The sequence below is a fragment of the Phalaenopsis equestris genome, unplaced genomic scaffold, assembly GCF_001263595.1.
Source record: "Phalaenopsis equestris unplaced genomic scaffold, ASM126359v1 Scaffold000403, whole genome shotgun sequence".
Taxonomy (NCBI): domain Eukaryota; kingdom Viridiplantae; phylum Streptophyta; class Magnoliopsida; order Asparagales; family Orchidaceae; genus Phalaenopsis; species Phalaenopsis equestris.
This window is the reverse complement of record NW_018164845.1, coordinates 802384-830260: the sequence shown is the minus strand read 5'-3', so window position 1 is coordinate 830260 and position 27877 is coordinate 802384. Positions and strand designations below refer to the sequence as shown.

Sequence of the window (27877 nt, the reverse complement as noted above, 5' to 3'; positions counted from 1 at the left end):
ACTCTAGTAATATGCAGTCATGTGTTTTATATCAAACCCACCTAAAAAAATTAAAGTGGAACCATGAAGATTATTTAAGTGGAATCGCGAAAGTTATTTGAGAGAGTTATTTGAGGGGTTATTGAGGGATTATTGGAATACTAACTCTAATAACATTACAATAACCCCTCAATAACTCCCAATAACCCTCCAATAATATCTAGGTTTCTCCAATAATCTCTAATCAACTCCACAGCTTCATTTCAACAACCTAACCCATCAATGAACCTCCAATAATTCCTTAATAATCCTGTATAACTTTCATGATTTCACATCAATAATTTTATAATTGTCTTGGAATATTATTGGGGTCCACATCGACCAGAAAACCCGCCTTCCATGCTCGCTGATCCAGCAGTCTGCACTTCTCCCCTCCGCCTTCGCTCCAGCACACCTCACAGATTGGTGAGAGAAACTCGTCTTCTCTCTTGCACTTCTACCTCTGCCTCCGCCCCAACATTCTACACAAAGGTAGATTCCCTAGGGCTTGAGATAATTTACGAAAATACAGATTCCCCTACTTCAAAAGCCTACTGCTTTGAGGATGAAAATGATCTGGAAGTGCAAGATCTTCCTGCCATGCTTCCAGTTTTGATAAAGGTCAGGACACTGAATTCAAAGATTTCTTACTATTGTCACTGATTAAGCTGAGCTTGTTAGATTCTTCTATTCATTTTGGTTATTAAACATGTAAAGATCTTTTGTAGTTGTTTGTGTTGTAACTTCTCTGTATGTCTGGGAGAAATGAGAGAGATGAGAATGTTGATGAACATTGTAATTATTCTCTTATGGATTTTCTCTTGCAAAATGCTAATGTCTTAAAATTTTGGAGATTTGTATCGACAAAATATTGGGACTTGCCATTAGTTTTGTAATGCAATAACAAAAACAGTTATATATCACCAAATGATGAAGGCCTTCTACTTTAAAGCCAAACAGCATACTAGAAAATGCAAAAAAAAGGAATCCTTTCATGAAGCAAATGATTATGAACAAAACTTTTTAGCAATTACTTCTCATAAAACTTGACAAAACCCAATCCTCATGAATAATCATTTGTGAAGTTCAAAACTCAACCAGTCGCATTTGTTAATTCCCACCATTATGCAATCTTTTACTGATTTGCAAAAAAACTGCATGTTCAGCTCAAACTGCTTCTAAATCCAGCTTTCTACAAATCTTATCACTCTGTCGTCTCGTTAAGTTCAAATTGGTCTCATTGGAGCAGGCATTCAAGTTTCTGCAATGCTTGACAACAATGGAGAAGATGAGTGTGTCTCTGTAGTCTTTGAGATAACTAGAATCTACCACCATGGTCTCATATATAATCTCTTTGAACTTAGTCAAGAAGATCATTTCAAGAAAGAATTGTAGATTGACTCCCAAAATTGTTGCTCCTCTTTAAAATATGTATTTGTCCATATTTGAAGGTGTATTTCATAATTTCCACCTTACTTTACATCAACATGTGTATTTCTCTTGTTAAAAGTGATTAATGCTTTTGAACAAATGTAAACATCCCAACATCCTAACTTGCATGGACATGCGGCTATCAGATGAAATTTTTCATGAGACATAAAGCTAACACGTGGAATTTTTCATGAGACATAAAGCTGACACATGGAATTTTTCATGAAACATAAAATTCACCGTGATATTTTTCATAAGACATAACACTGACCATTTGAACTTTTGTATAAAACATAAAATTACCACATGAATTTTCATTGCATGAAACATAACATAAAGGAGTTAGGGTTATGATTTAAGTCATAGGAAGCAGGATATATGTGTCATTTCTAAGGCAAAATTGTTGATAATTTTAATGAAACCTACTTCCTCAAATTAATAAATTTATTTTTTAAAATGTTAGTGTTATTTGAGGACAAGTAACGTTTAAGTTTGGGGATTTTGATATGTCATAAAGCATGCTTAATTTCCTTTATATTTTGCACATGTTTATAGATGAAATTCAATCGACCCCCAGGATTAGCACTTTTTAAAGTACTGGTAGAGGCACCAGAAACTTGATCTGCTTCCTGGCAAATAGGTTGAGATTTCAAAATTGGGTATTATTACTTATTGGGGTTTCTCACGCAACTATATGTATCGTTTCAATAATATAGGACTCCATTGAGTCCAGATTGTTGATTCCATAAAGACTAAGGTAACGAGTCTAATAAGATAGGTTTTAGTCTACTACACTAAGGACTCAGTTTGGAATGTCGATTAAGGTTAATTTTCCTAATAGGTACTCCTAAGTTTAGATTATGTGACTATGTTTAGCCTATCTAGATCAATTAGGTTGGTTAATATCAAGATATAAAAGCTACCCTTCTTTTGTGATTGTATAAGTAAATTGTTGGATCGAATATTATGAATTGCTAATGTACATAGTGAAAAATAGGAAAATTCATCTTTTTGCCCCTCTATCAAATGTATAAAGAAGTTTGGTGAATCTAGTATTAATTCCTTAAACCCTAGATGACATTGGTTACGACTCTAGCCTATCACCCTATAGTCTCCAATTTATACCTCAATTTGGCTAACCTAGTTTTAATTCATTGAACACTAGATCAAATTGGTTTGGATTCTAGCCTGTCACCCTAAAGTCCCCAATTTACACCCTTCAAAGTTTATTTCTCAATATATTTGCACTGTCTTATGGACTACTTTTCCTTCACCCACTAGTGCAATGTGATTTTTCCTAGTTGAATGAAGTCATAGCCCTCCCAGATCTTATGGGTTCACAACAAATTTTAACAAACCAACTGATCAGATTGATAAGTAAATTAAGCATGAAACTTTGAACTTTAAAAAAGCTTTCACCAAGGTCTTCCTTAACTCTGAGGGCAGAAGAAGAGCATCATAGAAGCTTAAAGATGCTGGCAACAACTTAAGGTGCACTAGAACATTATAATATACCTTTTTGGTAGGATTTATAGTTAATTTGCTCTAGGCAAGGACCTCATGAGGATCATCTGCCACTTGAGTGATGAAGTCCTTCCCCTTATTGTTGGGAGTGTGTTTAGTAACTCTCGAAGGAAGGAGTTTGCCACTTTGCAAACGGACCTTCTGAATATCCTCGCTAAGGGACCCATTGGGCTCGACTAATGGAACATTCAGGTTAAGGACTCTATGAGAGAGCCATGAGAAGTAGACGTCTCACCCACACTGTCTGATGAATCACTCAGATCATCATGAATGCGGTAAGCGTCGTCGAAGGAGTGCAATAACTGATATTGCTCATCCCCTTTGTTATGTCATTTGTGTCACATTTATGAGTGCAAACCATAAAACATGAAACACATAAAAGTACTCAAAAATATCTTCTTTTATTGATTCATAAGCGTCATAAAAGACATCAGTGTGAATGAGCTCTTGCTCTGAGCTGACATTTGCATGAGAACAAAAAGAAGGTACATCCGTAGCAACATGTGTAGTAAATGCAATCGGAACAGCTGTAACAGCTCTGGCTGATCCTCTTCCAAGATGCTTCTCCAAATATTGATCCATAATCTTGATCTTTCCGGCTCTGTGGCGGGTTTCAAGCTAGTTCTTGAATACATAGCAGTTTTCTAACACATGACTCAAGTGTTTATGCTAGTGGTAGTAGTCAAGCTTTTTGAATTTCTCCACCTCCTAGGGTTTTCTTTGTTGGGAAAGCTGCATACCCTGTTTGATCAAGTTTTTAAAGATCTTCCTAAGGCACTCTTTTTTAAAAGAATACACCTTAAGCTTCTTTTTCTCTGAAGACTGGTTCTTCCATTTCTGGAAAGGCGAGTGAGCTTGTTCGACATATGGGATAGGCTTTTTCAGCCTACTATCAATTGTTATCAAAGCTAAGCTCTCTTTCGTTCTTCTTGAAGTCCACATATTTTTAGCTTTATCACCAGACTTAAGAACCACAAATCCTACAATGTCTTGCAAACAGACTACCTTCTTTATCAATGCCTTAAACGTTTTGATAGGAGTTATTTTCAATAAGACAAATATGAGGCCTTTTATCTTGCCCACGAGGACTACGATGACATGCTGCTCCTGAAGGAGAGGTTCTCCCTTCATACTCAAATTTATCCAAAAAGACAAAGTTTACTAAAGACTTGTTGGGCTTCCATTGGGTCAACAATAAATCACTCATGGTGACCTGATGTTGAGCGTCGATAAAGCGTTTCACAAACGTGTCATCTAATTCGTCGAACATTCTGATGGTGTGGTTTAAATTATGTGATATTTTTGTAACTAATTTATTTTTATAATAAGTTTGTCTCCCTCTGAAAAAACAAGTAGCTTTCGCCCCTGTCGTTAGAGTAAACTTTCCAGCTTTAAATTTATTTTTTGTAGTTTCAATTTGCCATATTTTTTTTTCTGGGTCTAGGTAATTGTTTCTTTATTATATTTTAATTTCTTTAAGTTATTTTCTTATTTTTTTCAGTTTTATCAGTTGATTGACTCTTATTTATGAAATGAAATAATTTTTATATTCTCTTGCTTGTTTTCATTGTTGTCATATAATAATTTTTTTCAAGTATGCAAAATAGATTAATATTATTTCATCATGTTCTACGTGGAATATATTACCTTTCAGATCCGTGGTGTGGCATGTATGGATGTATCAGCATTTAGAAACTACAAAGTCCTAATTATACTTATGATTTCTCAACTTTCGAGAGATTTTTTTTTGGGGAAGAAATTATTTTTAAAAAAAGATATTAGATAGAAAATTTATTTAAAAAATTTTAAAACGAAAAGGCCACCAATTACTTCAGCTGTAACAGTTTATTGACTTTTATTTATGTAATGAAATAAATTTTGTCTTTTCTTGTTTATTTTCATTATTATTTTTATGTAATCATTCTTTTTGAGGATACAAAGTAGGTTAACATCTTTTCATCATGTTCTGTGTCATCGGTGTATACCTCTTTCGGATTCGAGGGGTGGCATGTACATATGTACTAGCATTTAGAGACTATGAATTCCTAATTATAAATTATAACCTCAACTTTTGAGACTTTTTTTTTAAGAAGAAAAGATTTAAAAAAAAAAAATAGATAGAATATTTATTAAAAAAATATTAAAAAGGAAAAAGCCAGCAAATACATGTGGATTAGTAGCCAACTTAATCTTTTCACTAAATCTTTTTAAAATAAAGTTATCTTGGAGATAACTATTGTAGTGAGTTTACATATCTAACACTTCAACATTTTATACAAACCATTCAATTTTTATGTATTGACATATCTAACAACTATACTTCAATCTTTTACATACATAACACGTCATGTGTGCATGAAAAAGATGTATTTTATTTTTTTAAAGTAATAAAGATGTATTTTTGATGTGATATGAAAGATTTGAGTCGTATAAAAATGAAAAAGCAAAATTTAAATATATAGCGATTTTTTTGTATGCATGTAAATGCCCCAAAATTATTTTGCCCAAATGCCGGGTTGCAATGCGTTCCCTTCTCACATTATATAACTAGCCGTTGCGTTGCAACTGAGGAATCCGGACCAACGGTCAAATTTTCAATTTAGAGCTTGGATTTCAAAAAAAATTTTTCCGAAACGCCTCTTTTTAACTTTCTGAGCTCTAATTAAATAATCATAAAACTTCCAAAAAAAATCATCTCTTTTCGAAAATAAAAATCTGTCTCCTGCCCATTTTATCACCTATACTCCAATCAGATCAGGATCACAGGAAGAACCGTCTCACCCCATCTTTCCAGTCTCTCATTCTCTCCCATCACTGAAGAAGAAGCGAGCTCTAAAAAGCAATGGAAGATGCCAAGATTCCGGTGTTCTCCGTCCTAAAGAAGGGCGCCGTGCTAAAGAACATCTTCCTCAACAGCCCTCCTCCTGAAACTGGAAAACCCTTATCTCCATCACGAGATAACGATCCCATACTGATGGGCCGGCACCCGGACTGCGACATCGTCGTCGATCACCCGAGCATCAGCCGTTTCCATGTCGAGGTTCGCCCGAAATCTTCACTGCAGAAACTCTTTGTGACAGATCGCTCGTCAGGTTTGTTTTCCTTGCAACGTGCACTCTTCTTGTTCGATCTTTTTCCCTAAAGAATGGATGTCGTTTGTTCTGTACCTGATGCTGTTTTTTCTGCTGCAGTTCACGGGACTTGGGTGTCAGGTAAGAAGATTCAGCCCAACATCCCTATTGAATTGATCGAAGGAGATAGTCTTCGGCTTGGGGCTTCGACGAGGATTTATCGACTCTATTGGATGCCATTGAGCCAGGCGTTTGAGATGAACAAGCCGATGTCACCATTGATTGAAGAGGCTTCAGATTTCATGGATAATGACGAAGTATTTCAGGTTCGTTTTTTTTCCCCCCTTTTTTGTGAAAAACACTTGCTGAAGTTCAGACTTTTTGAGTGTAGCTTATATGGTTTACTTTGGTTTTATTATCTAGGATGAGAATTTGAATGAAGTAGGTGTAAGCAATATAATACCATCTGCTCCTCCTATGATGGCTTCATCTCCTGGGAAGGTCTTTTCTCTGGATTTGGAAAAAGGAGACCAGATCTTGATAAGCCAAGAGATGTTAGAGCAGAACTCATGCTATACTTCTATGGTTCCTTTTTTAGAATCTATGGGCACTTCGTGGCCCTTAAAGGAGGAGATTGGAGCCAAGAATATTTTTCCTAATGAGATGCAGCCTGAAGGAGAAGGGCCGAGCCCATTCAGATCTGATAAGATAGTTAAATCATCAAGTCTTTTGTCAAGGAGGAACAAGTCCATTAGCTTTCTTCAAATTGAGAACACGAGCGAAGAAATCAGGAGTGAGATTAGAAAAATTAAAGAAGATTTGGGCATTGAGGAACAGATGGCTGGAGCTTTTGCTGGTGGGAGTGGAGAGGAGGAGATCCACTTGGTTCTCTTAGCTGAAGGTAATGTGAAAGAGGAGGAAGAAGAGTCCTTTATTTCAGACAAGGCAAATATGACTCCAGGAGACTCTATTGGCTCCAAGTTACCGAAGGGCAACCAAAAGATTGAGAGATCACCGTTGAGTTCCTTCAACTTATTCCATAAAAAAGATTTGGGTGTGAGTGGAAATGGAGAGGAGATTCCCTCAGTTTTGGTGGCTGAAGGTGACGTGAAAGAGGAAGAAGAAGCGACATGTTCTTTAGATGACAAGAAAACTACTCTAATAAACTCTATTGGCTCTGAAGTACTGAAAAGCAACATAGAATTGAATAGCTCATTGTTGATTTCCTTAAACATATCAGATAAACATGATTTAGAGATAGAGGAACAGAAAGTTGAAACTTCTGCAAGAGGAAAAGGAGTGGAGAAAATCCCCACATTTTTCATAGGTGCAGATCATGTGAAAGAAGAAGAAGAGACGCTTGTCTCAGACAAGGATAGCATTACTCTAGTAAACTTTATTGGCTCCAAGATATTGAGAAGCAACAGTGAGAGTGAGACATCACCACTGAGTTCCTTGAGCACATTTAATCTGGAAGAACATCCTTCTAATTCAGACAAAAGGAATCCAACATCTGTAGCAACAGAGCATTCTAATTCAACTAAACTCAAGTCAAGAAGTCGTTTGATGAAGGAGAATGGAGAATCACCCTTATCAGGTGCCAAAAGCTTGGAGAGTGTATTCTCTCCAGGAAGAAAGTTGCAAAGAAGCCTATTTAAAGCAGTGCGATCTCCTCTAGGTCAAAAGAAAAATTTGAATTTGGAAGATGATAGATTCCTTTCAGATAAAGAGAACTGGACTCCTAAAGTTCCCAATTCTTTGAAGTCGGGGAAAGCCTTTACTAGAGATATCCTGAACGCTGAAAGTGAAGAAAACGAAACATTTGCATCAGATAAAGAGAATCTAACACCACAAAGCTCAATAGCCATTAAATCAAAGAATGCAGCCTCACAAAACCATGGGAAAAAGGAAGGAGAAAGTACGAGGAAAAAGAAAGAAAGAATCCCATTTCAGCCTCTATTTGTGAGCTCTCCTTTGCGAAATAGCAGTCCTGCGAGCTATGCGGAAGGTCTAGATGAAACATTCGGCAACAATGGTGTTATCCATAATTTAGATGCGGAAGCACCTGAAGTAAGTTTTCAATTTGAGCCTTTGAATGCATTTTTCGAATTTCCTTAATTCTTATTTAACTGAGTTCAATTGTTTGTCAGAGCAAACAAAAGAAAGAGCTGCCGCAGGTGTCAGGAAGAGAGAAAAAGAAATGGTATATTGTGGTGGATGTTGGCTGCTTCCTCATTGAAGAATCCAGAAAATCACTCCAACTTTTAGAAGGTATCAGAGGGACCCAACTAATAATTCCAAGGATAGGTAACCATACTGTCCTTACCTTGAAAATCTATCTTGTGATTCAAATTTAAGTAAAGCTAAATGCATCTGATCTATTTATTTTGCATATTGCTTTTTTCTTATAAAAATATAGTAAAAACATGGCAGGAAAAGATGATAAAGAAGTAGATGGGCTATACAGAAGGCGTGATTTTTTACTGTTGTTGTCTTTTATTTTTAAGATGAAAAATTTTAAAAAGTGGAAAACATCTCATCCAGGAGGTCTAAAATTTGATACTATTGGATTAAATATTGTCCCACTCTTGCTGAACTTTTAAATTTAAAAACAGGAAAGAACATGATTTCAAAATAGAGTCAAAGAATAGTGGCCATTCAAGTGTTGCGGACTTGCTAAAGTTTCCTAAATCATTTTTAAGGAAGTGTTTTTTCGATTTGATGATATCTTTATTATAATATTTTCAAATTATTCTTCATTTTGTTGAAATTTTTTATTTTTGATATCAAAATTATGACTCATCTTCCCCAAATTTGTATTTAAAACTATAAATCTGTAATAATTTTTGTAGGATCAACCATAAAAGGCCTCATGTGCACAATTGAATTATTGCTCTCATTACTGGTTTTTTTTTCTTGTTGACATAAATACACATAATATTACACAACATTAGACACTATGATCTAAAAACCACAAACTTTTACTTGTTTCATGCACTTAATAATCCCCTTTCCCTCTTCTTTAGTTATTAGGGAGCTCGACCACCTCAAAAGATGCCAAGGCATACTAAGTAGAGGGACAAAGGCTTCTTCAGTTTTGCAATGGATAGAAGAGAGCATGATGAAAACTAGTTGGTGGATTCATGTTCAGAGCTCATCAGAGACTTTCGCTGCCGCACCAACACCCCCCGCAACTCCAAGATCACAGCTTTATGATGGAAGCTCGGGATTTAGCACCGCTACTTCATCAAACTTCTATGGTTTCTCCACATGCGGAAGCTTTATGGAGATTGTTTCCCCAACAGCAGAAGACCACATCCTTGACTGTGCTCTTCTGTTCAAGAAAATGAAAGATGATGGCGAGTTAATGCTGCTAACTAGTAGTACCACACTGAGGATCAAAGCCATGGCTGAGGTGAAGTAATATTAGCATTCACGTACATACCACACAATTCTTAAGTATTTCATATCTAACACCTAAACTTGGATTTTTACATTTATACCACCCAAATCTTTCATATTGCATCCGAAACGCCACCATTTTAACTTTTAAAGAGCGAAATAGAAATTTTCATGAATAAGTAAGGTGGCATTGTATATAAAAATTTAAGCTTAGGTGTTAGATATGTAAATGTATGTAAATCTTCCTTATATTTATTGTACTGATCTGATTTGGGGATTGATTATTTATTTTAACCTTTTACAGGGATTGTTGTGTGAGACACCCAAGGAATTTAGAGAGAGCCTCGTGAATCCATTGTCAAAGAGATTTCTGTGGGCAGATAGTTGTAGTCCAAGAGGATCAACTTGGTCTTGCTTAGAAGAAGTTGGTCTGTTTGAAAATGGTCATCAACAATTTACGTCTGCAAGAATGGCTAAAGTAGAAGGAAATGTTAAGGGATTGAAGCTCGTTCTTCTGCACGGTAACCCTCATTGTGGAATGACCAACTTGGTCTCATGAACAACTGAGATGTCTTTAAGCTTTACAGTATTATATCTTACAAACCATTTTTTGTTTTCTGTTGTGTTGAACATGTGCTGTTCTGCTATTAACGATTAGAGATTCTATGATTTCTTCAGTTCAACTCACTCAAATATTTTGGACTCGTAACTCAAAGTTTAAATTTATTTTGGGATGAGTTTCATATGTAAATAATCTATCTGTCTAAATCTACAGGCACCGTAAAGCCAATTTATCTCCTTCTAAGATGTTAATCAAAGTATATTACATAATTACCGAATTTTCAAAGTAGAAACCAATGACAAGTTAACTCGATCTATTTCAACACAGTTTGCAAATTAGATCCTTACTAGAGCTGGTGGTAATTTGTATCGAGTTCATATGAATGAAATTTAGTCTCAAATTATTTGTTACTGAAACTTCTGTCAGTCTCTATCCAAAAGAGATGGATACAGTTTCTTTTACAATGATGTCCTTGTTTGTGAGATAAAAGAGACAGAATCAAGTTGAAATGTATATTAGCATTATATTTCCTTAATAGGTATATATATATATATATATTGAAAAGGAATAGTTGGTGGCAATTAGACGAGTCACGGCTACGTACGCACACATGTATACATATTGAAAAGGAATAGTTGGTGGCAATTAGACGAGTCGCGGCCATCCCTAGGTGTGCTAAATATTCGAGTACCACACCCTATACACGAAGGGATTTTTGTTTATATCTTGATTTGAATTAATTAATTAATTAATTATATATATATATGTATGTATATATAGACTAACACACTTAAAGAAAGAGTTAGAAAAGAGGAATTAACATTAGGGAACAGAGAAAGAATTCATAAAGAAATGAGTATCTGAGGATGTTCGAACCATTTTCTTGTAATGTTAACTCTTATCTGATCGATTAATAGAGAACTCATAAAAATAGTTTTTAACCTCTGAGAATCAGTAGTGACTTAGTCACTTTTGGAGATTGTTTTCTTAACATTTGATTTCATGCTTTGGTGATGTTGAGTTTCTTGACTTGGAAATATAAGAAAATAGATTGAACCTTTCATAATCAATTCATGTTAATAGCATAGGAAGATCTTAGCTTGATTGTAACTAACCAAATTGATAATAATAACTCTGGTTCAAATCATACATCATCCGTGCCCTCATCAAAGCATTTTTACCTATTGGTTTAGTCATTGGCTTTAATGGGTTGTGTCTCACACTAGAATTTTATAGATCTTATCATAGTCTTTATGGATGTAAATATTTAGACTTGCCACTGGAAAGGCTCACACACTACTTATTGAATATCTGGTTGCAAAGGAGAGTCCTACTTCTTAGCCTTAACATGTGTTCTGGGAGTTGGGGTGGAAAGGTTTTACTATCGCTGAATGTTGATGAGCCTTCATACTTATTCATAAATTATGGCAATATTTCATTACGAGTCCTTAGCAATTTCTGAATATAACTGTGAATTTTTGTTAGTGTTTGGATAAACCTAACATGTCCTAAAACATCGAGAGGTAGTAATGAGGGTAAACCCTGAGCAAATTCCCTGAGCATTAAAATGAAAGATGCAATCATTGTCATGTAATGGTCAGCCATGATACTTAGACATATAAGTGCTCCTAATAATGAAGATGATGCGTTAAGGAATAATTGGCCTGAAGAAATAGTGACATTAATGTCAAATTTAATTTTCCCCCACCCCACAATTAGGGGTGTAAACGAGCCGAACACGAGCGAGTCATGCTCAGAATTTGAAGAAAAAAAAAATTGTTCGTTTTCGGCTCGTTTTCTTAACGAGCCGAACACGAGCTATTCATGAACTAAGAGTCCTTTTAACAACTCTAATCATGTAGTCATAAGACGATAAGGGTTTGAACAAGATTTAAAAATTATTAGTTATATTAATACATCATTTGAATCTAATTTAATAATTTTTATTTTATTTTATTAATCAATATTTTAATTGATTATAAATCTTTGTAGTCTTGTAGTCAATTATATATATAGTATTTCGAGCCAAAACGAGCCGAACACGAATGAACACATCTTAGTTCGTGTTCGGCTCGTTAACTTATCAAACAAAATTAACGAGCCGAACACGAGCTGTTCGCAAACAACGAGCCGTTTTGACAGCCCTACCCACAATGCTCATTTCTCGGCTATAAATAGTAGTGATCTCTTTTCATTTTTGGTGGAAAGCTAAGGATAGAGTGTTTCACAGACTCGATTGAAGAGGGAGAGGATGAGCAAATTGTCTGTTCTCACCTTCATATTCCTAACTTTTTGTTTGTTGTTATTTGAATTGATGGTCCTCAACTATCAGCACCCTTCCAACAATAGCAAGATCATGATGCCCAAAATTACTGCGAAGTAAGTCGGTCAACCACGTAAGTATACATGTCAATCAAGTAATATATAAATATCGAGTCAGTGTATCGATCCCATGAGGAAAATGCCCAAAAAGATTTCTAACAAATGAAGCTCTAGTTAACTACACTATTGAACCTAATTGAAGTGATCTCAGTTGCATGAATGAAAGTCTATCAATTTAAAGAGAAACAAGCAAAACAGGAAAAAAGAAAGGAAACAACAGAAAGTAGGGAGTACTTGAGCGTCCTTCAAAGGAAGTAGGGCTCATGCTCCTATGACTCAGGTAGAGTGTTTTCTCGTTGTTGTTCTATGAATTCTCCTACGTGATAGCTGTCAGGCAGGGATAACGTTATTCTTAGCCTATGTCTATGTCAAAAAAAGAGTTGAAAACCATATTATAGTTAAGTGGGGCTTAACTATGGTGTGTTTCCTAGGACCCTTCAGATCCCCTATCATGGTTGTAGTTTCATTATGGCAATATGTCTCTTTCACTAGATTATTGTATGTTAACCTACTTGTTTCACTAAGTGACGGTTAAGCATCTTAGATCAAAAGAGTTTTTAACATCTTAATTGATCAGATCAAGAGTAAATTATTTGTTGAAGGTTAACACAACAACATGCATAATTCAATAACACATAACTTTTACTTGCTTTAAAATTTAAGGTTTATTGATGTTTGTTAAGGTTGGTTAAGAATTATTAATGTTTGTTGAATTTGAGTTTCTTAAAATTTATTAAGGGTTATTAAAGTTCATTAAAGTTTATTAAAATTTATAAAAATTCATCTAGTTTTGTTAAAATTTATTTAAGTTTGTTAAATCTTATTTAATATTGTTATAGTTTGTTAAAATTTATTTAAGTTTGTTAAAAGTATGTTAAATCTTATTTAACTTTGCTAAATTTTAATATTAGCTTATTATAGTTGATTTAAGTTAAAGTTAATTATAGTTTATGAGATTTAGTTGAAGTTTATCAAGTTAAATTTGAGTGAAATTTATTATATAAGTTGGTCGAAATTTGATAACTTCGAATCAGGTATAAGATATTTTTTTCATTTGACTTCAAATATTTAGATGCAATTGCAACTAGTTTATCATATTGTGCCAAAACACACCATAAACCTTTCATTAGTATAATATTAAAAAGCATTCAATACAAAATAATATAAACAATATATGTGATAATTTTAACTAAGAGATATAAAAACTACTTTCATGTTCTAATGTTCATTTAAATAGCATTATTTTTTGTGTTGGTCTAGATAACGGAATTACAATTAAGAAAAAAAAAATCCCTTATTCTTTAAGTGTATAACATACATTAAAATTATTCATTTTCAATACATTAATCGGCCATGATCATTTTGTAACAACTTGCACTTACTGATGATCAAGAGCTATCTCATCTCTACTCACTATCTTACCCAAAATAAAATTCATAATAACAACTCACATTTAAAATTTTAGCATATCTTATTTTATGTTAATTTCCTTAGTACCAATATAAATGAGTTGCATGATCATCTTTATATTTGGAATATAGTAATAGATCATCACTAAACATAATGACAAAGTAATCTAAATATAAATAAAGTCACACACTAATCTATGTATACTTACAAATGATCTAGATACCTTAGTCACACCAACAAGCTTAAAAAAAAATTTATAATGACCATAGCATTTATTAAATGTTATTATTATTGCATCATTCACTTTCATCATCATTTAGTGAATTTATGATCATAAATCTTTCTTTAAAAAAGAAAAAAAAAACACCTTCTAGCTAAACAATTCTGTTTTTCGTATGTTTTTGCTAAAAAATATAATCACAACAAAATGCAATAAACAACTAATATTTAAAACTAAAACATCACGTTTGATTAAGGTTTGGAAATGTTTAATTTAGATTCAAACATAAATTTTAATGATTTAAACCATATTCAAATCAACTTCAAACATGCTCTATCAAAGTACAAATAAAGTTTCGATTAAATTGTTAACCTTGCAATGCACTTCATGAATGCATTCTTCAATTCTACATTCTCAAACTTCTTATTATCATCTAGGTAGTTATGAATCAACATATTGCTTAAGAGCATCTCCTTGCACTTCCCCTAAGAAGAAAATTCTCCAAACAAACTCAAAACTAAAAGCAAATTCTCCAGTTTAACTCTAATGTTCTTTTCTCCAATGTTGAATTTAATAGGATATCTAACATTTCTTTCATCAACAAGCATCCTTAACAAAATTTGATAAATTAAAGCCTCAAAAGACTACAATTTATGAGCATTAAAAAGTTATTGAAATATCAAAACTTTCAAATTATACCATAATTATATTTATTATACTTCTCACTCTGAAAGTGGTCCAAACAACATAATGCATCTATACAAATATGATTAGCGGAGACATCAATATATATCAACTCAAATGAATCAATTTCATACATGATAATAATGGGGAATATATATATATATATATATATAATCACATTCTAATATGACGCAGATAGGGTTCAAGTTATGTAAGTATCAAATTCTATTGAAACTTTTTATGTTATCTCAATATTGATGCTAATAGTCAAATCCTAAGTTGAATATAGTTGAGGCTTATTTAAACCTAATTTTCATGTTCAAAATTTGTTTGAATTAGGCTCAAATAAGATTTAAATATATAATGTGATGTTCAAATTTAAGCTCAAACCCTATACCATCATTTAAAGTTCATTTTCAAACTTAAGATCTTAAACTAGTGTTCTAATTTCTTGTCTGGATATGGTTATAAAGTTATACTTCTTCCTATTATAACAAAAGAGGACTAAGAGTAAATGAATTATAACTCAAGTAAATAAAATATTAAAAAATTATGTTTGGAAAATATATGCTACTAAAGGCTTCAAATCAAAGCGGCGTAGGGAAAGCATGCTCGACACAAAAAATTTGAGCAAACATCAATAGGAGAATTAACATTCTTCATCTAATTTTATTTTGATGTCATGACATCAAATATAAGATCTAAAGTGTGCATTCTTTTCAGCACATAAAAATTAATGGAAAACATAATTTCAATACTAAATAAACAAAAATATCTCAGCATCAATCCAACCATATGCATAAAACTTTTTTATAATGAATAGTTGTAATTGCATGAAAAATAATTATGTTTTCCTATTTGTAGAGACTTTCAAATGTTTTGAGTCAATTAAGTGGCTTGTTGATGATTATGACATATAGTATAAGGTTTTAAAAAGTAAAATAGATGACTAAACTTGATTTTTAAAAGGTGCATACTTGTCATGAGCATGTTTGTATATCTATCTCATGTTTGAAAATGATTAGATTATCATGGGAATTAATGACCCCCTCAATTCTCTTTTAAATGCTATGTTAATGATTACAAGATGCAATTTTGATTTTGAAATTACATACAGTGATAGAAGTAAAAATAGAATTAAGAAAGTAATCATTTTGCCAAAGAGAAAATCACACCTAATTCTTTTCATTTTTCACATCCACTCCATAAACAACAAAAATCTCAATCCTATTATTTTAAAAATCTCAATTTTAAAACATAAAAAAGACACCTTTCATTTTCCACCACATATAACAATTAAGAATTTCAAATTCATCGGCCTAAAAAATAAATAAGAAAAAAACCCAAGGCCCAAATTTCAAATCAAACAGAAATTACTGCACTACTTCACCTATTAACAACAGCCATGAATAATCAATCCATACCACCCAATTCCTATATATTTACATACCGTACACCTAAAATTTGCTTTTTTTTACATTTATACCTCCCAAATCTTTTTTATCACATCAAAAATATCATCTTTATAACTTTCAAAGAGCGAAAAACGCATTTTTCATGCATGGAAAAAGTGGTGTATATATATGTAAAAATCAAAGTTTTAAGTGCTGGATTTGTAAATACATTGAAATTGAGTGGAATGTATGTAAATTTTCTTAAAAGAAAAAGGATTGGCCGAACACAAACTAGAGGAGGAAGGCTCCTCGCTCAGCTTATCATCCCAACCCTCAAAAACCATCTCCACCATTAAATCCCGAACCCATTCTCCACCTCACAATTCATATCCTGCTCTCAATTTCCCTCCACCCTACATTACTTAAACTTTCCTGCAGAAAATTTCAGAGCAAGAGAGACATAAGAGCACAGAGAAAGAAATAGATAACTTTCTCTCTTGCTTTTCTTCTTCTTCTTCATTATTATCATCAATGGCGTCTGCTACCATTCTCAAGTCTTCTTTTTTGCCAAAGAGATCAGACTGGGCGGGTGCCGGTCGGCCGGTGATTGCTCGTCAGCCGGCAGCCGTGCATCTCACCGTCCGTGCAGGCTCATATGCAGATGAACTTGTTAAGACTGCTGTAAGCTGCTATCTGTATAGTACTGTTCTTTTTTTTTTTCAGAAGTAAATGAGCAAATACGGAAATTACGTAGCATGTAATTCAGAAGATTTGCAAGATTTAGTATTGAAAAGCCATTAAGAAAATGAAAAAAATTAATTTGATAATTGCATGTTCATAATCAGCTAGCAAGTTATCAAGATTTTGCAGAAGCTGGCTGCACTATGATGAACGGATAGCATATATGTTTTCATTTGTTTCGCCATCTTTGGTAGGCAGATGATTTGGGCTTATGCTTTGTTCATATAGGCTCCGTTAGCGTTTGGCGTAGCAATGGGGCACCGCGTCCCTGTTTTGGCAGTTTGGCAAAACTGCGTTTTCACAGTTTTTCAAAAAGTTATCCGCTGAAACCTTGCGGTGGGAGTCTGGCGTTTTTAAAAAAAAAAAATTGTAATAACCACCACAATTTTTTGTAATATCAGACTATTCTTTGGCGTCTTTATAGCAGCTTTTTAACAAATTGCACTGCCCAAAACGGAGCCTTAAACTATTTAATTGTTGTTTTTAGTTCACGGGTTTGTCTGAATCAAATCAGATTCAATGATTACTCAGTTTGGATTATTGCTTATACTTCTTTTCTTTTTTTCTTTCTTTTTTTTTTGTAGAATTTATTGGGTGTCAGACCATAAATCACTGTTAGAATCCTTCTAAATGTGATTCCAAATAAAATTATCATTTTCTGAAATGAATTTCTTGTCCATAACCACAAAATGAACCCTTCAGAGCTCGAAAAAATGCTTTTCCCCACTATCCATTCTAAGTCACTTGCCCAACAAAAAAAAGGTCTTTACATGAACTAAAAGAAAACTAAACTGAACGGTAATTTGGGAACAGTCTTGATTTTTAATTTTTATTTTTTTATTTTATTTTATGTTTTGATTTATTACAAAACAGATTTGATATGATAGAACATGTTTAATTATTTTTTTAAACAGTAAAAATATTTTTTAGATAATTTAAATATTTTTTAAAAATAATCTAATTTATTTTTAAAAAAATAAAAAATACAAAAAGTGCACTAAACAGATATATTTTTAAAATAAAAATAAAAAAAAAACCAAAATAAATCCTAACAAGCCCTAAAAAATCTAATTCATCAAGAGTCAAATAATCAAATGAATGCAAAATTCTACTCATTTCAAATTTTAATCTTATTCAATTGGTACATAATTGGAATGTCAATTGAAATCGAAAAATCAAACTTTTCTCTTTCGAGAGAAAACTCGTTGCTTCAAAACTAAATTTTATCGTTGGTATATATAACCCAACATTAATCCCTTTTGATGTCATTATTCGGGTTGGAAGACGTTATACATCGACAACATAGTGTATGATGAAATGAAATGAAACTGTTTTTTATTCTCAAATATAAAAAATTTATTCAAGTAATATCAGCACTAAATAAAAAAAGATAATTTTATTCCATAAATAAGAGTCTAACTGATACAACTTAAGGAAAAGTAGAAATGACTAAAGTAAAAACTGCAATAAGAATAACAAACAACTACCCAATACCCAAAAGAAAAAAACATGACTAATGCAAAATTGACAATACCCAAAAGAAAATCTAGCAATGAAAAGTCTGATCCTATGTAAACGATTATGCAAATCAAACTCAGTAAATGACTACTATTTATTAAATCATAAACGACAAAAAACGGAATCATGTAGTATGAACAATAAGAAGAAATAATTTATTATACGCATATACAAAATTCAATGAAATATAATTGTATAGTATAAATCAAAATGAGTATGTTCAATTTATTTAATAAAACATACAATGGCTAAAATTACCAATGCATGTCATAATGGTCATTGATTTTCATTTTAATTTAAGTTTATAAGTCAGTTGATCAGACACCCTAAAACCAGAAAAGTCAATACTAACCCAAGAAAACCTGACAATTTCTTGTAGAGTCGTCATTCTATGAGTCAATCGATTCGGCTAGTCAATATCCAAAAGTGTTTCACTTGACCTATATACATTCACACACACAAAAATACCAAATTTCTAAATATTTCCACTAATAAATATATAAAAACGATATGAGAACATCTTTACTACTTCAACTATGCTAAAAATATGTGCAAGCTAAGAAAGATATTTATTATAAGATTCAAATCTAATATGTAGGAAACTATGCAGCAATAAGAGAAACGATCATAAGATTCAAATCTAATATGTAGAAAACTATGCAGCAATAAGAGAAACGATCACTTCATGATGAGCAATCAATAAATCTAATAACAAGTGTAAAGCGATGTAACTAACACAAAAAGGACAATACTGTAATCTTACAAATTATTATGAATCTAATTCAAGCAACAAGAATAACACCCCTAACTAGGAATTGTACGTTTATCCCACAATAAAAAATGATTATTTACCTCAAGACAGCAACAATGAAACTTACGAATGTTTCAGTGATTCAACTAGCATTGACAAAGTCCGACACAAATTAGAACTTCTAATTCTCAAACTCCTAATTATCAATAGTTCTGCATGCACACAAATTAAGACTAATTATGTATTAAATTAGATGCACCATAACTGGCCTACAAAATTATTATCATTATACATGTATAAAGTTATCTCTCAACTAATTTATCTAAAAATCAAGTAAAAATAAGTTTAGTTTAGATATAGATGCATACTTGCTTGCATGCATACTATTTTAGAATTATGATGCGGGATTCGCATTACCAAAAAGGAGAAGTTGTGTGATTGGGGAAGGAGAGGCGCGATCATGAGAAGGAAGAAAGGGAAAGTTGGATTTGAGACTCGGTAGCAGAAAAGGAAAGGAAATTTTTTGTGCTTACATTTGATTCATTCCGATCATATAGAATATAAAATATACAACGACCTCAAGAGCAACACTAACTACCAAGAAGCATTTCAGATTGCAAGCATCTCAAAAGTTAACGGTCAAAACAAAAGCACAAATCCTGTCATGAATTTTGTTGAAATTTATATACCATCCAATGCCTATGTATCTCCATATCAAACGCCTAAACTTTGCTTTTTTCCATTTCTACCACTCAACTCTTTCATATGGCATCAAAAATACTATTATTTTAACTTAAAAAAAAGGGAAATACATCTTTTTCATTCATGGCTAAAATGACATATATGTAAAAATTGAAGTTTAAATGTTATATATGTATATACATAGGAATTGTGTGGAGAGTATGTAAATCTTGCTTTTATTTGTTGCAGAAAACTATTGCTTCACCTGGAAGGGGGATACTGGCCATGGATGAGTCTAACGCTACATGTGGAAAGCGCCTGGCTTCTATCGGGCTGGAGAACACTGAAGCCAACAGGCAGGCTTACAGGACCCTTCTAGTTTCAGCTCCTGGCCTGGGGCAGTATATTTCAGGAGCAATTCTCTTTGAAGAGACTCTGTATCAATCAGCAACAGATGGAAGGAAGATAGTTGATGTTCTTGTTTCTCAGAACATTGTGCCTGGCATAAAGGTTGATAAGGTAAGCAACCAGCTCCCCTCTTTTTCCTTTTTTTTTTCTTTTTTTTTGAGATTCGTTCGCTTATTCTGATTTATTGCTCTTTTAGTGCTGTTTATAAAATAAGTCTCAAGAATCCAACTAGCATGAATCAAGAAAATTCATGAATCATACCACACAGTGTTTGTAAATTTAGTAATTGAATCATGATCGACTTTACTCAATTCAGATTATTGTAACCATGTTCAAGTTTCAACTTTTTAATAAATGAGTCTTTGGAAATTATAATCAACTTTTTTTAAAGGTTGAATCTTGTTGAATCCAAATTTGTCCGATCATACCCAAGGCATAAAGCACAGAGACCGAGGAAAAGAAGGGGAGGGGGGGCGAGTACAAGTTATTTTAATCTCTCTATCTGGACCATTAAACTGTCTCGAGATCCGTACAGACTATTTTTTAGTATACATATTATGTTCTTCAATTTTCTTACTCGTTAAAAGCGACAACTGCTATAAAGACAAGAAAATTTATAAAACAAACAAAATATTAGCACATGAATCACTAATGATACTCTTAGGCACTCTTTGCGCCTAAAATATACTGCCCCGAGTACAAGTTATTAAAATTTAAAAAGTTATTAATAAATTGCAATGCCTTAGACATATACTAGTCTTGGCATAAGTCCCGCGGTCAAATAAAAGTTATTGATTGAGATGCCAAGATGGTCTCATAGATTCCCTAAGCCACCAAGCCAAATAAAAAAGGTCGGTCGAGACGCCAAGTTCGTATGGCCGATCGCTCTACTTACACATCCGAATTGTGTTTATCCCCAGAGATGATCCCCTACATAGCAATGACAAGATTTGCGAGGGGTAATGGGCAGATCATCTCGGAGTTAATTTTGTTTGTTTTATAAATTTTCATGAGGATCGTTCACCTTGTGCTAAACATTGCGCTCAAAAGAAAGAGAGGAAAAATTATTCCATGAGGATCGTTCACCGCACGCAGCTTGCGTGCGGTGTCTGATTCGGACCGTAGATCACCTGATCTACGGTCCCGATGTATTGCGGTGGGTCCCACTGAATTTTTTTTTTTTCAAAGAAAGTGAAAATAATCCTGACCGTAGATCACTGAGATCTACGGTCAGGATTGGACACCGCATGCAGAGATGTATGCGGTGTCCGCAAGCAATAATTCCCCCTCAAGGTGAGGTATTCCCGAGGTCTTTAGCCCATTTTATTCTATGAAAAATAGCGGTTATAAGAGAGGGGAAGAGGAGAGAGTTCTCCCTATATGAGGTTGAGAGAGGGAAAAATTTTTTTATAGGACAACGATTGCGATACACCTGATCGCGGCGATTGTTTTTTTTTTTTTGTTGTCACGATGGAAGAATCACAGTCGTTGTCCAGAAAGTGCCTTCCGTGCGGACACGTATAGAAAAATTTTGATGAGTGGAAAGCCCAAAAACCTTTAATATATGTCATGAGTCATCTATTTATGGATGATAAAAAGGGGAAGTACAATATTATGTTTTTACTCTTTCTTTAAAGAGGGTAGTACATGTTATTTTAGTCTCTAAATTAGGACCGTTAGATTATCTTGAGATCAGTGCATATCATTTTTTAGTGTACAAATCTGAACATTAACTGTCAGTATACAGTGTCAAAATTGTTTAATTGAATGAAGACTGTATTTTCAATCTTTAACTCTAATAACCCAAAAATGGAATTTGTAAGCCAAGTTCTGTTCAATGTCAATGATTAGGGCCTTGTTCCACTGGTGGGATCCAACGACGAGTCATGGTGCCAGGGTCTCGATGGTCTAGCTTCACGGTGCGCTGCATACTATCAGCAAGGAGCTCGATTTGCCAAATGGTTAAATCTACCCAACACTAACCTTCAACTTTGTCCAAATTTCTACAAATAATTGAAAAAAAAATTTAATTTTGCAGGCGCACAGTGGTCAGCATCCCTAATGGCCCATCAGCACTTGCAGTAAAGGAAGCTGCTTGGGGCCTTGCTCGCTATGCCGCCATTGCTCAAGTATGATTCATTTGCTTATTGATTCTATTGTTAACCAGACATCTTTTCTAATGTATTTACATATCTAACACCAAAATTTTGCCTTTTACATTTATATCACCTAAATCTTTCATATCACATCAAAATTACCCCCCTTTAACTTTTAAAAAGTAAAATATATCTTATCATTATATATGTAAAAATTGAAGTTTAGGTGTTCAATATGTATATACATAAGAACTGAGTTGCATGTATGTAAATCTTCCTATAATAATGCAGGACAACGGACTAGTTCCGATTGTGGAGCCTGAGATTCTGTTGGATGGAGAGCATGGCATTGATCAGACCTTCGAGGTTGCGCTGAAAGTATGGGCTGAGGTCTTCTTCTACTTGGCTGAAAACAATGTGTTGTTTGAAGGAATCCTATTGAAACCGAGCATGGTGACACCAGGTGCAGAGAGCAAGGAGAAGTCTACTCCTGAGGAAGTGGCAGAATATACTCTTAAGCTTCTTTATAGAAGAATTCCACCAGCTGTTCCTGGAATCATGGTGAGTTTCTAGCAAAATAACTAGTAACAGATTTAAGTAAGATTTAATTTAAATCTGCCATACAAAAAGAAAGTAAAATTTTAAATTCGGGATGTAGTAAATCCAATTTCTTCTCAATTCCTCTCAGTTTTGTCTTAAATCTCAGATTTACTAAATCCTCTTTAAAAAACGCTGGTGTCCGCCTCTAAAAGTATTAGCTTTATCCTTATACTGGTGAAGAAATATTAAATGGCTGAATTTTTCTAATTCAAAATGAGTTTCATGACTAGTATAACAAGCTTAATTTTGATCCCTTTGGGTCACACTTCTTAAATAGTGGTACTCCTAATTGATCAATTAAGTGCATATCACTGCAACCTTTTGTGTTTTTAATGGAACAGTTCCTTTCTGGTGGACAATCTGAAGTGGAAGCAACTCAGAACCTAAATGCAATAAACCAAAGCAAAACCCCATGGCACGTCTCATTCTCTTACGCCAGAGCGCTGCAAAACACTTGCCTAAAAACTTGGGGAGGGAGACCAGAGAATGTCAAGGCGGCGCAGGATACACTGCTGCTTCGAGCTCAGGCCAACTCACTTGCGCAGCTCGGGAAATACTCTGGTGAGGGCGAGTCAGCCGAGTCAAAGAAGGTGACTTACGAGAAGAAATACACCTACTAGTGGTTTTGCTGGTTATGCGTGGGATGTTAAACTATTTGAGAGGTGTTAAATTGAATGGAATTAAAGGAAGCCGACAATTTAGGGATGATGGCTATGTATTATGATACAGTGGCAATAGCTATATGTTGATTAGTTTAACTTAGCTGATTATATTATGTTTATTAAATGGAAGGTTGCTTTTTTATTGTGTAATGTAGCGATATTGTACTAGCCAAAGAACTATCACTTTGGTGTACTAGTGTGATGTTAGATTTTCTTGATATTGTATCCAGCTATTTGTGAAAACATAATTATACAAGGTCTCCAGCTATTTGTGAAAACATAATTATACAAGGTGGTGAAGCTTTAAATTTGCATTCTCATGAAAGAACACGGTGTTTACACCATCTTCTCCAACCACAATTAGATAAGAAGTCTAAACTCTACTTAATTCAATTGTATTGTCAATCTTTATCAAATATAAATTGCATCCCTAAAATATTTCTTCAAAGCATTGCATTATGTTGCAACCAATTCCATCGCATGAAATCAGTTCAGTTAAGCCTACAGCACCAACAACAAAATTGTTTTGTGTAGTATGATTAATATGTTGCCAATAGAATAAATCTAAGAATGTTCAAGCTATGGACTGATAAATTCAATCTACTATGTTCTAGGTTTGAGCATTTATATCCAACTGAAACCTCTAAGTAGGCATGATCTAATCAGATCCTATTGCATTCTTAGAATAAATATGAGCAATTATATTTCATGGCTTTCTATTGAAAAAATTTTATTGGTCAATCCAATCAAATGCTTGGACATCATGGTTTTTATGTAAATATTTTAAAGAGTGTATTTCTATCTCCAACCAAAATTTCATGGTTCCCACATCATAGATAAATGCAGGAAAATAAGTTAGTCCATAAAACTAATATTATGATTGGGTCTTGGAATAGAAGTACTTTTACAAGTAAATTAATGGAGTTAATAGATGTTGTGATTCATAAAAAGATAAATATCATATGCATTCAATAAACTAAATGGGTTGGAGAAAAGGTTAAGGAATGTGATAACTTAGGTTTTAAACATTGGTATTCAAGTAGGAGTTGGACTAGAAATAGTGTATGTGTAATTCTAGACAAGAATTAGAAAGATAATGTTATAATATTTAATAGATAGAATTATAGCCCTAGAGATTGTTGTTGATACTAAGAATTCAATGTTATAAGTGTTTATACTCTAGAAGGTTTAGAAATAGGTTCAAAAGAAAAATTTTGGAATGAGTTAGAAGAATTACTACAAATAATACGTCTTCAAGAAAGAATTTTTATTGAAAGAGATTTAAATGAACATGTGAGTAGAGTGGTAGAAAACTTCAGAAATATTCATGGTGGTTATGATTTTTTAGTGATTAATGAAGAAGGTAGAACCATATCAGATTTCGTTTTAGCTTATAATTTTGTTATTGCTAATATTTTATTTAAAAAAAGATAAAGATATTATTACTTATAAAAATAGATCTAATAAAACACAAATTGATTATTTTCTTATGAAAAAAGAGATCGTCGATAATATAAAGTTTGTAAGGTCATTTTTAATGAAAATTTAAGTAATCAACATCTACTATTAGTTCTGGATTTTAAGATGAAGAGTTAAAAAATAAAACATTATCATAGAATTATATGAGGTCACCTAAAAGAATAAAATTATTTTTATAAATAAACTTTAAGATTTCAAGATTTGGGATATTCATAAAGAAGATAATTCTATGTGCAATAAAATAACAAGCATTATTAAACAAATGAAAAAAAAAACCAATAAAAAGATAAAATTTTAAAACATAAAAATAATTTGTGGTTGAATAATCATGTACAAAAAAAGATAAAATAAAAGAAGTTTTATTATTAAAACTAGTTTAAATATAAAACTTGGAGAACTGGGATAAATATAAGGTGGCCCAAAGATGTTTGGAAAGAACAATTTATAATGTTAAGAATCCTATTTTTAGTAATCTTTATAATACATTAGATACTAAAGAACGTAAAAAATATGTTTAAACTAACCAACCAAAGAGAAGAAAAGTAAAGATTTAATTTAAGTGTAATAATAATGAAAATCAAAATATTTTTCTAATAGGAAGATATTCAACATAAGTGGGTGAGATATTTTGATTAGTTTTTTAATGAAGTTTTTGAAAATACGATTGACCATAATGATCTTAATATCGTTAATAATAATATATAACTTTTTATTTTTATTGCCGCATTAGTAAAGACAAAGCTAGCGAGACTTTGAAGAAAACTAATTGAGGAAATTCAGTAGAACCTAGTGGTCTGCAAATAGAAGTATGAAAATATTTAGAAGATTTGAGAGCTTATTGACCTACTAAATTTTTCAATGTTATTTTAGAAACTAAAAATATTTTTGTGGAGTAAAGGAAAGAGTATTTTGGCTCTCATTTTTAAGAATAAAGGGAATGTAAAAGAGTGTGCAAATTATAGAGGAATTAAATTAATGTGTGTTGACCTCATTTTTAGTGAGGTCTTAGTCTTCTACTCTTAGAACCTAGAATCTAGCCTTAGGAGTTCCTGGTTGACCATCCTAGCGGACTAGTAACGGAGCCCACCTCCCATAGAACTTCAAACCGCTTCTTTACTCATTTTTGTGAAAACTCGCACGAGTGGTCCCAAGCACTCAATTTCTAGTTGCAAGGGCTAAGGACCAACATGCAGAGGGTCTGAAAATGAGTTCCTATAGGATCGAACGACCTTAGGTTAACCCTCGGTGACTCGGCAACGCACTTGTTGCATCACACACGATTTTAGGCTTAAATTGACTCGCCCACCGGTAAACTCGTCCGGACGACCCCGGATGACGAAACGGATCGCGCCAACGCGTCCGGAACGTCAACTTTAGCTAGGAAGGACACCCGCATTGTTATGGTTTCGCGCGCGAGCGACTAGCACGGATATCAATGCATTTTTTTTTTTTAAGCGGTGCGTGGGCCCGGGCTCAACCCAGGTTCAACTCAGGTTCAATTTGGGCTGGACTCGGGCTGAACAATGATTAAACAATTTTGAATTTCAAATTTTCAAATTTCAAATAAGCATTTAATCTCATTTTAATTGAAAGATAAAGGCTTTCCTTTCGAATTTGTTTCATCAATGGAAATTAATTAAGTCCCCGCCAAAGTTTAGCATAACGGCTCTCCGCTCCAATTCTAAAAAAAAGGATCGCCTTTTTCTTCAGGGATCTTCCTTCTTTCGCCTGGCCTGAACTCCTGCTCATCGGCTCGACAAACTTCTCACGCTCAATCCGGCGCTCCTCCTTCACAGACCGAGACCCTCGTCTCTGTCTCGACTCCCTCCTCTTCGGCAAGGGCCCCGCTCGTCTCACCCTCTCCTCTTCTGCGAACAGAAGCGCTCCTTCCGCTCTCTGCCCCACGCACCGAAGCACGCACTCACCTGCTTCGCCTCTCCCTTCGCTCGGCAATCTCCCGCTCCTGCAATTCGGCTCTCCCGCTTGTTTCCTCTGTTCGATCTCGCTCGACAGAGACTCTCGCCTCGGGTCTTCCTTCCTCTGTCGCCGAACGGACGAAGCCGCTCGCCTCCTCCCGATCGAAAACCCCTCTCGGACGCTCCTCTGCGAACAGGAAGACCCCGCTCGATCCCTCCTCCCTGCGACGAAGGCAACCTAGTCTCCCGCTCTCTGCTCGATCCCTCCTTCCTGCCTCCGTCTCTCGCACCGAAGCCGCAGCCGCACTCGCCATCTGCGCCGAAGAAACTCCTCGCCTGCTCGATCCCTCCACCCACGTCAAATCCCCTCGCCTCTCTGCGACTGGATCGAAGGCCCGATTGAAATGCTTGCTTCGCCCTCCACTGCACCGAAGCCGCTCGACTTCAGTCTTGCCTCTCTTCTCTGAGTCGAGACCGCTCGACCCCACTCCCGTTCGCCTCTGCTTTCGACCGAAACCCCGCCCGGCTCCTTGCCTTCCGCTCAGTCCTCTCGCTCGATCAAAATTCCAGCTGCCCGCTTCTTCCTCTTTCGATCGTCCAAGCTGCGGGACTCCGAGGACTGTTTCTCTCGGTGAACTAACGGTTTCCATTTCTAAGCATCTCAAAACAGGTTTCAATGATTTATCTTGCTTCTTTTATTCCCCTAACACATTGCTAATCTGTTTTTTTTTTATTATTCATGATAGCTATTCTAAGAGGCTTATGATTAGCTCAAAATCTCCATTCACTTTGTGATTATTGGCATGCGATAAAATAATTTCACATCTCGTAAACGTATTCATATTTAATGAATTGGACCCACTGTTCAATGCAAGGAATTTTTGAAATCTGCAATGGGATGTTCATGTTGTACTTGGGTATTGAAAT

General features: G+C 34.1%; 2 protein-coding genes across 2 annotated transcripts; both read left to right on the top strand.

The window, feature by feature from the left end:
* Positions 1-5553: 5553 nt before the first annotated feature.
* Positions 5554-10129, top strand: LOC110026930 (FHA domain-containing protein PS1). Its single transcript, XM_020728147.1, has 6 exons — positions 5554-6065; positions 6165-6370; positions 6468-8114; positions 8195-8351; positions 9071-9459; positions 9751-10129. The coding sequence occupies exons 1-6, from the start codon at positions 5816-5818 to the stop codon at positions 10003-10005; spliced, it is 2904 nt and encodes a 967-aa protein (XP_020583806.1). The 5' UTR covers positions 5554-5815; the 3' UTR covers positions 10006-10129.
* A 6292-nt stretch (positions 10130-16421) lies between these two features.
* On the top strand, positions 16422-23773 carry LOC110026899 (fructose-bisphosphate aldolase 1, chloroplastic). The gene is made up of 6 exons (XM_020728101.1): positions 16422-16779; positions 20039-20308; positions 22049-22158; positions 22236-22326; positions 22585-22854; positions 23235-23773. The coding sequence occupies exons 1-6, from the start codon at positions 16630-16632 to the stop codon at positions 23511-23513; spliced, it is 1170 nt and encodes a 389-aa protein (XP_020583760.1). The 5' UTR covers positions 16422-16629; the 3' UTR covers positions 23514-23773.
* Positions 23774-27877: the final 4104 nt, after the last annotated feature.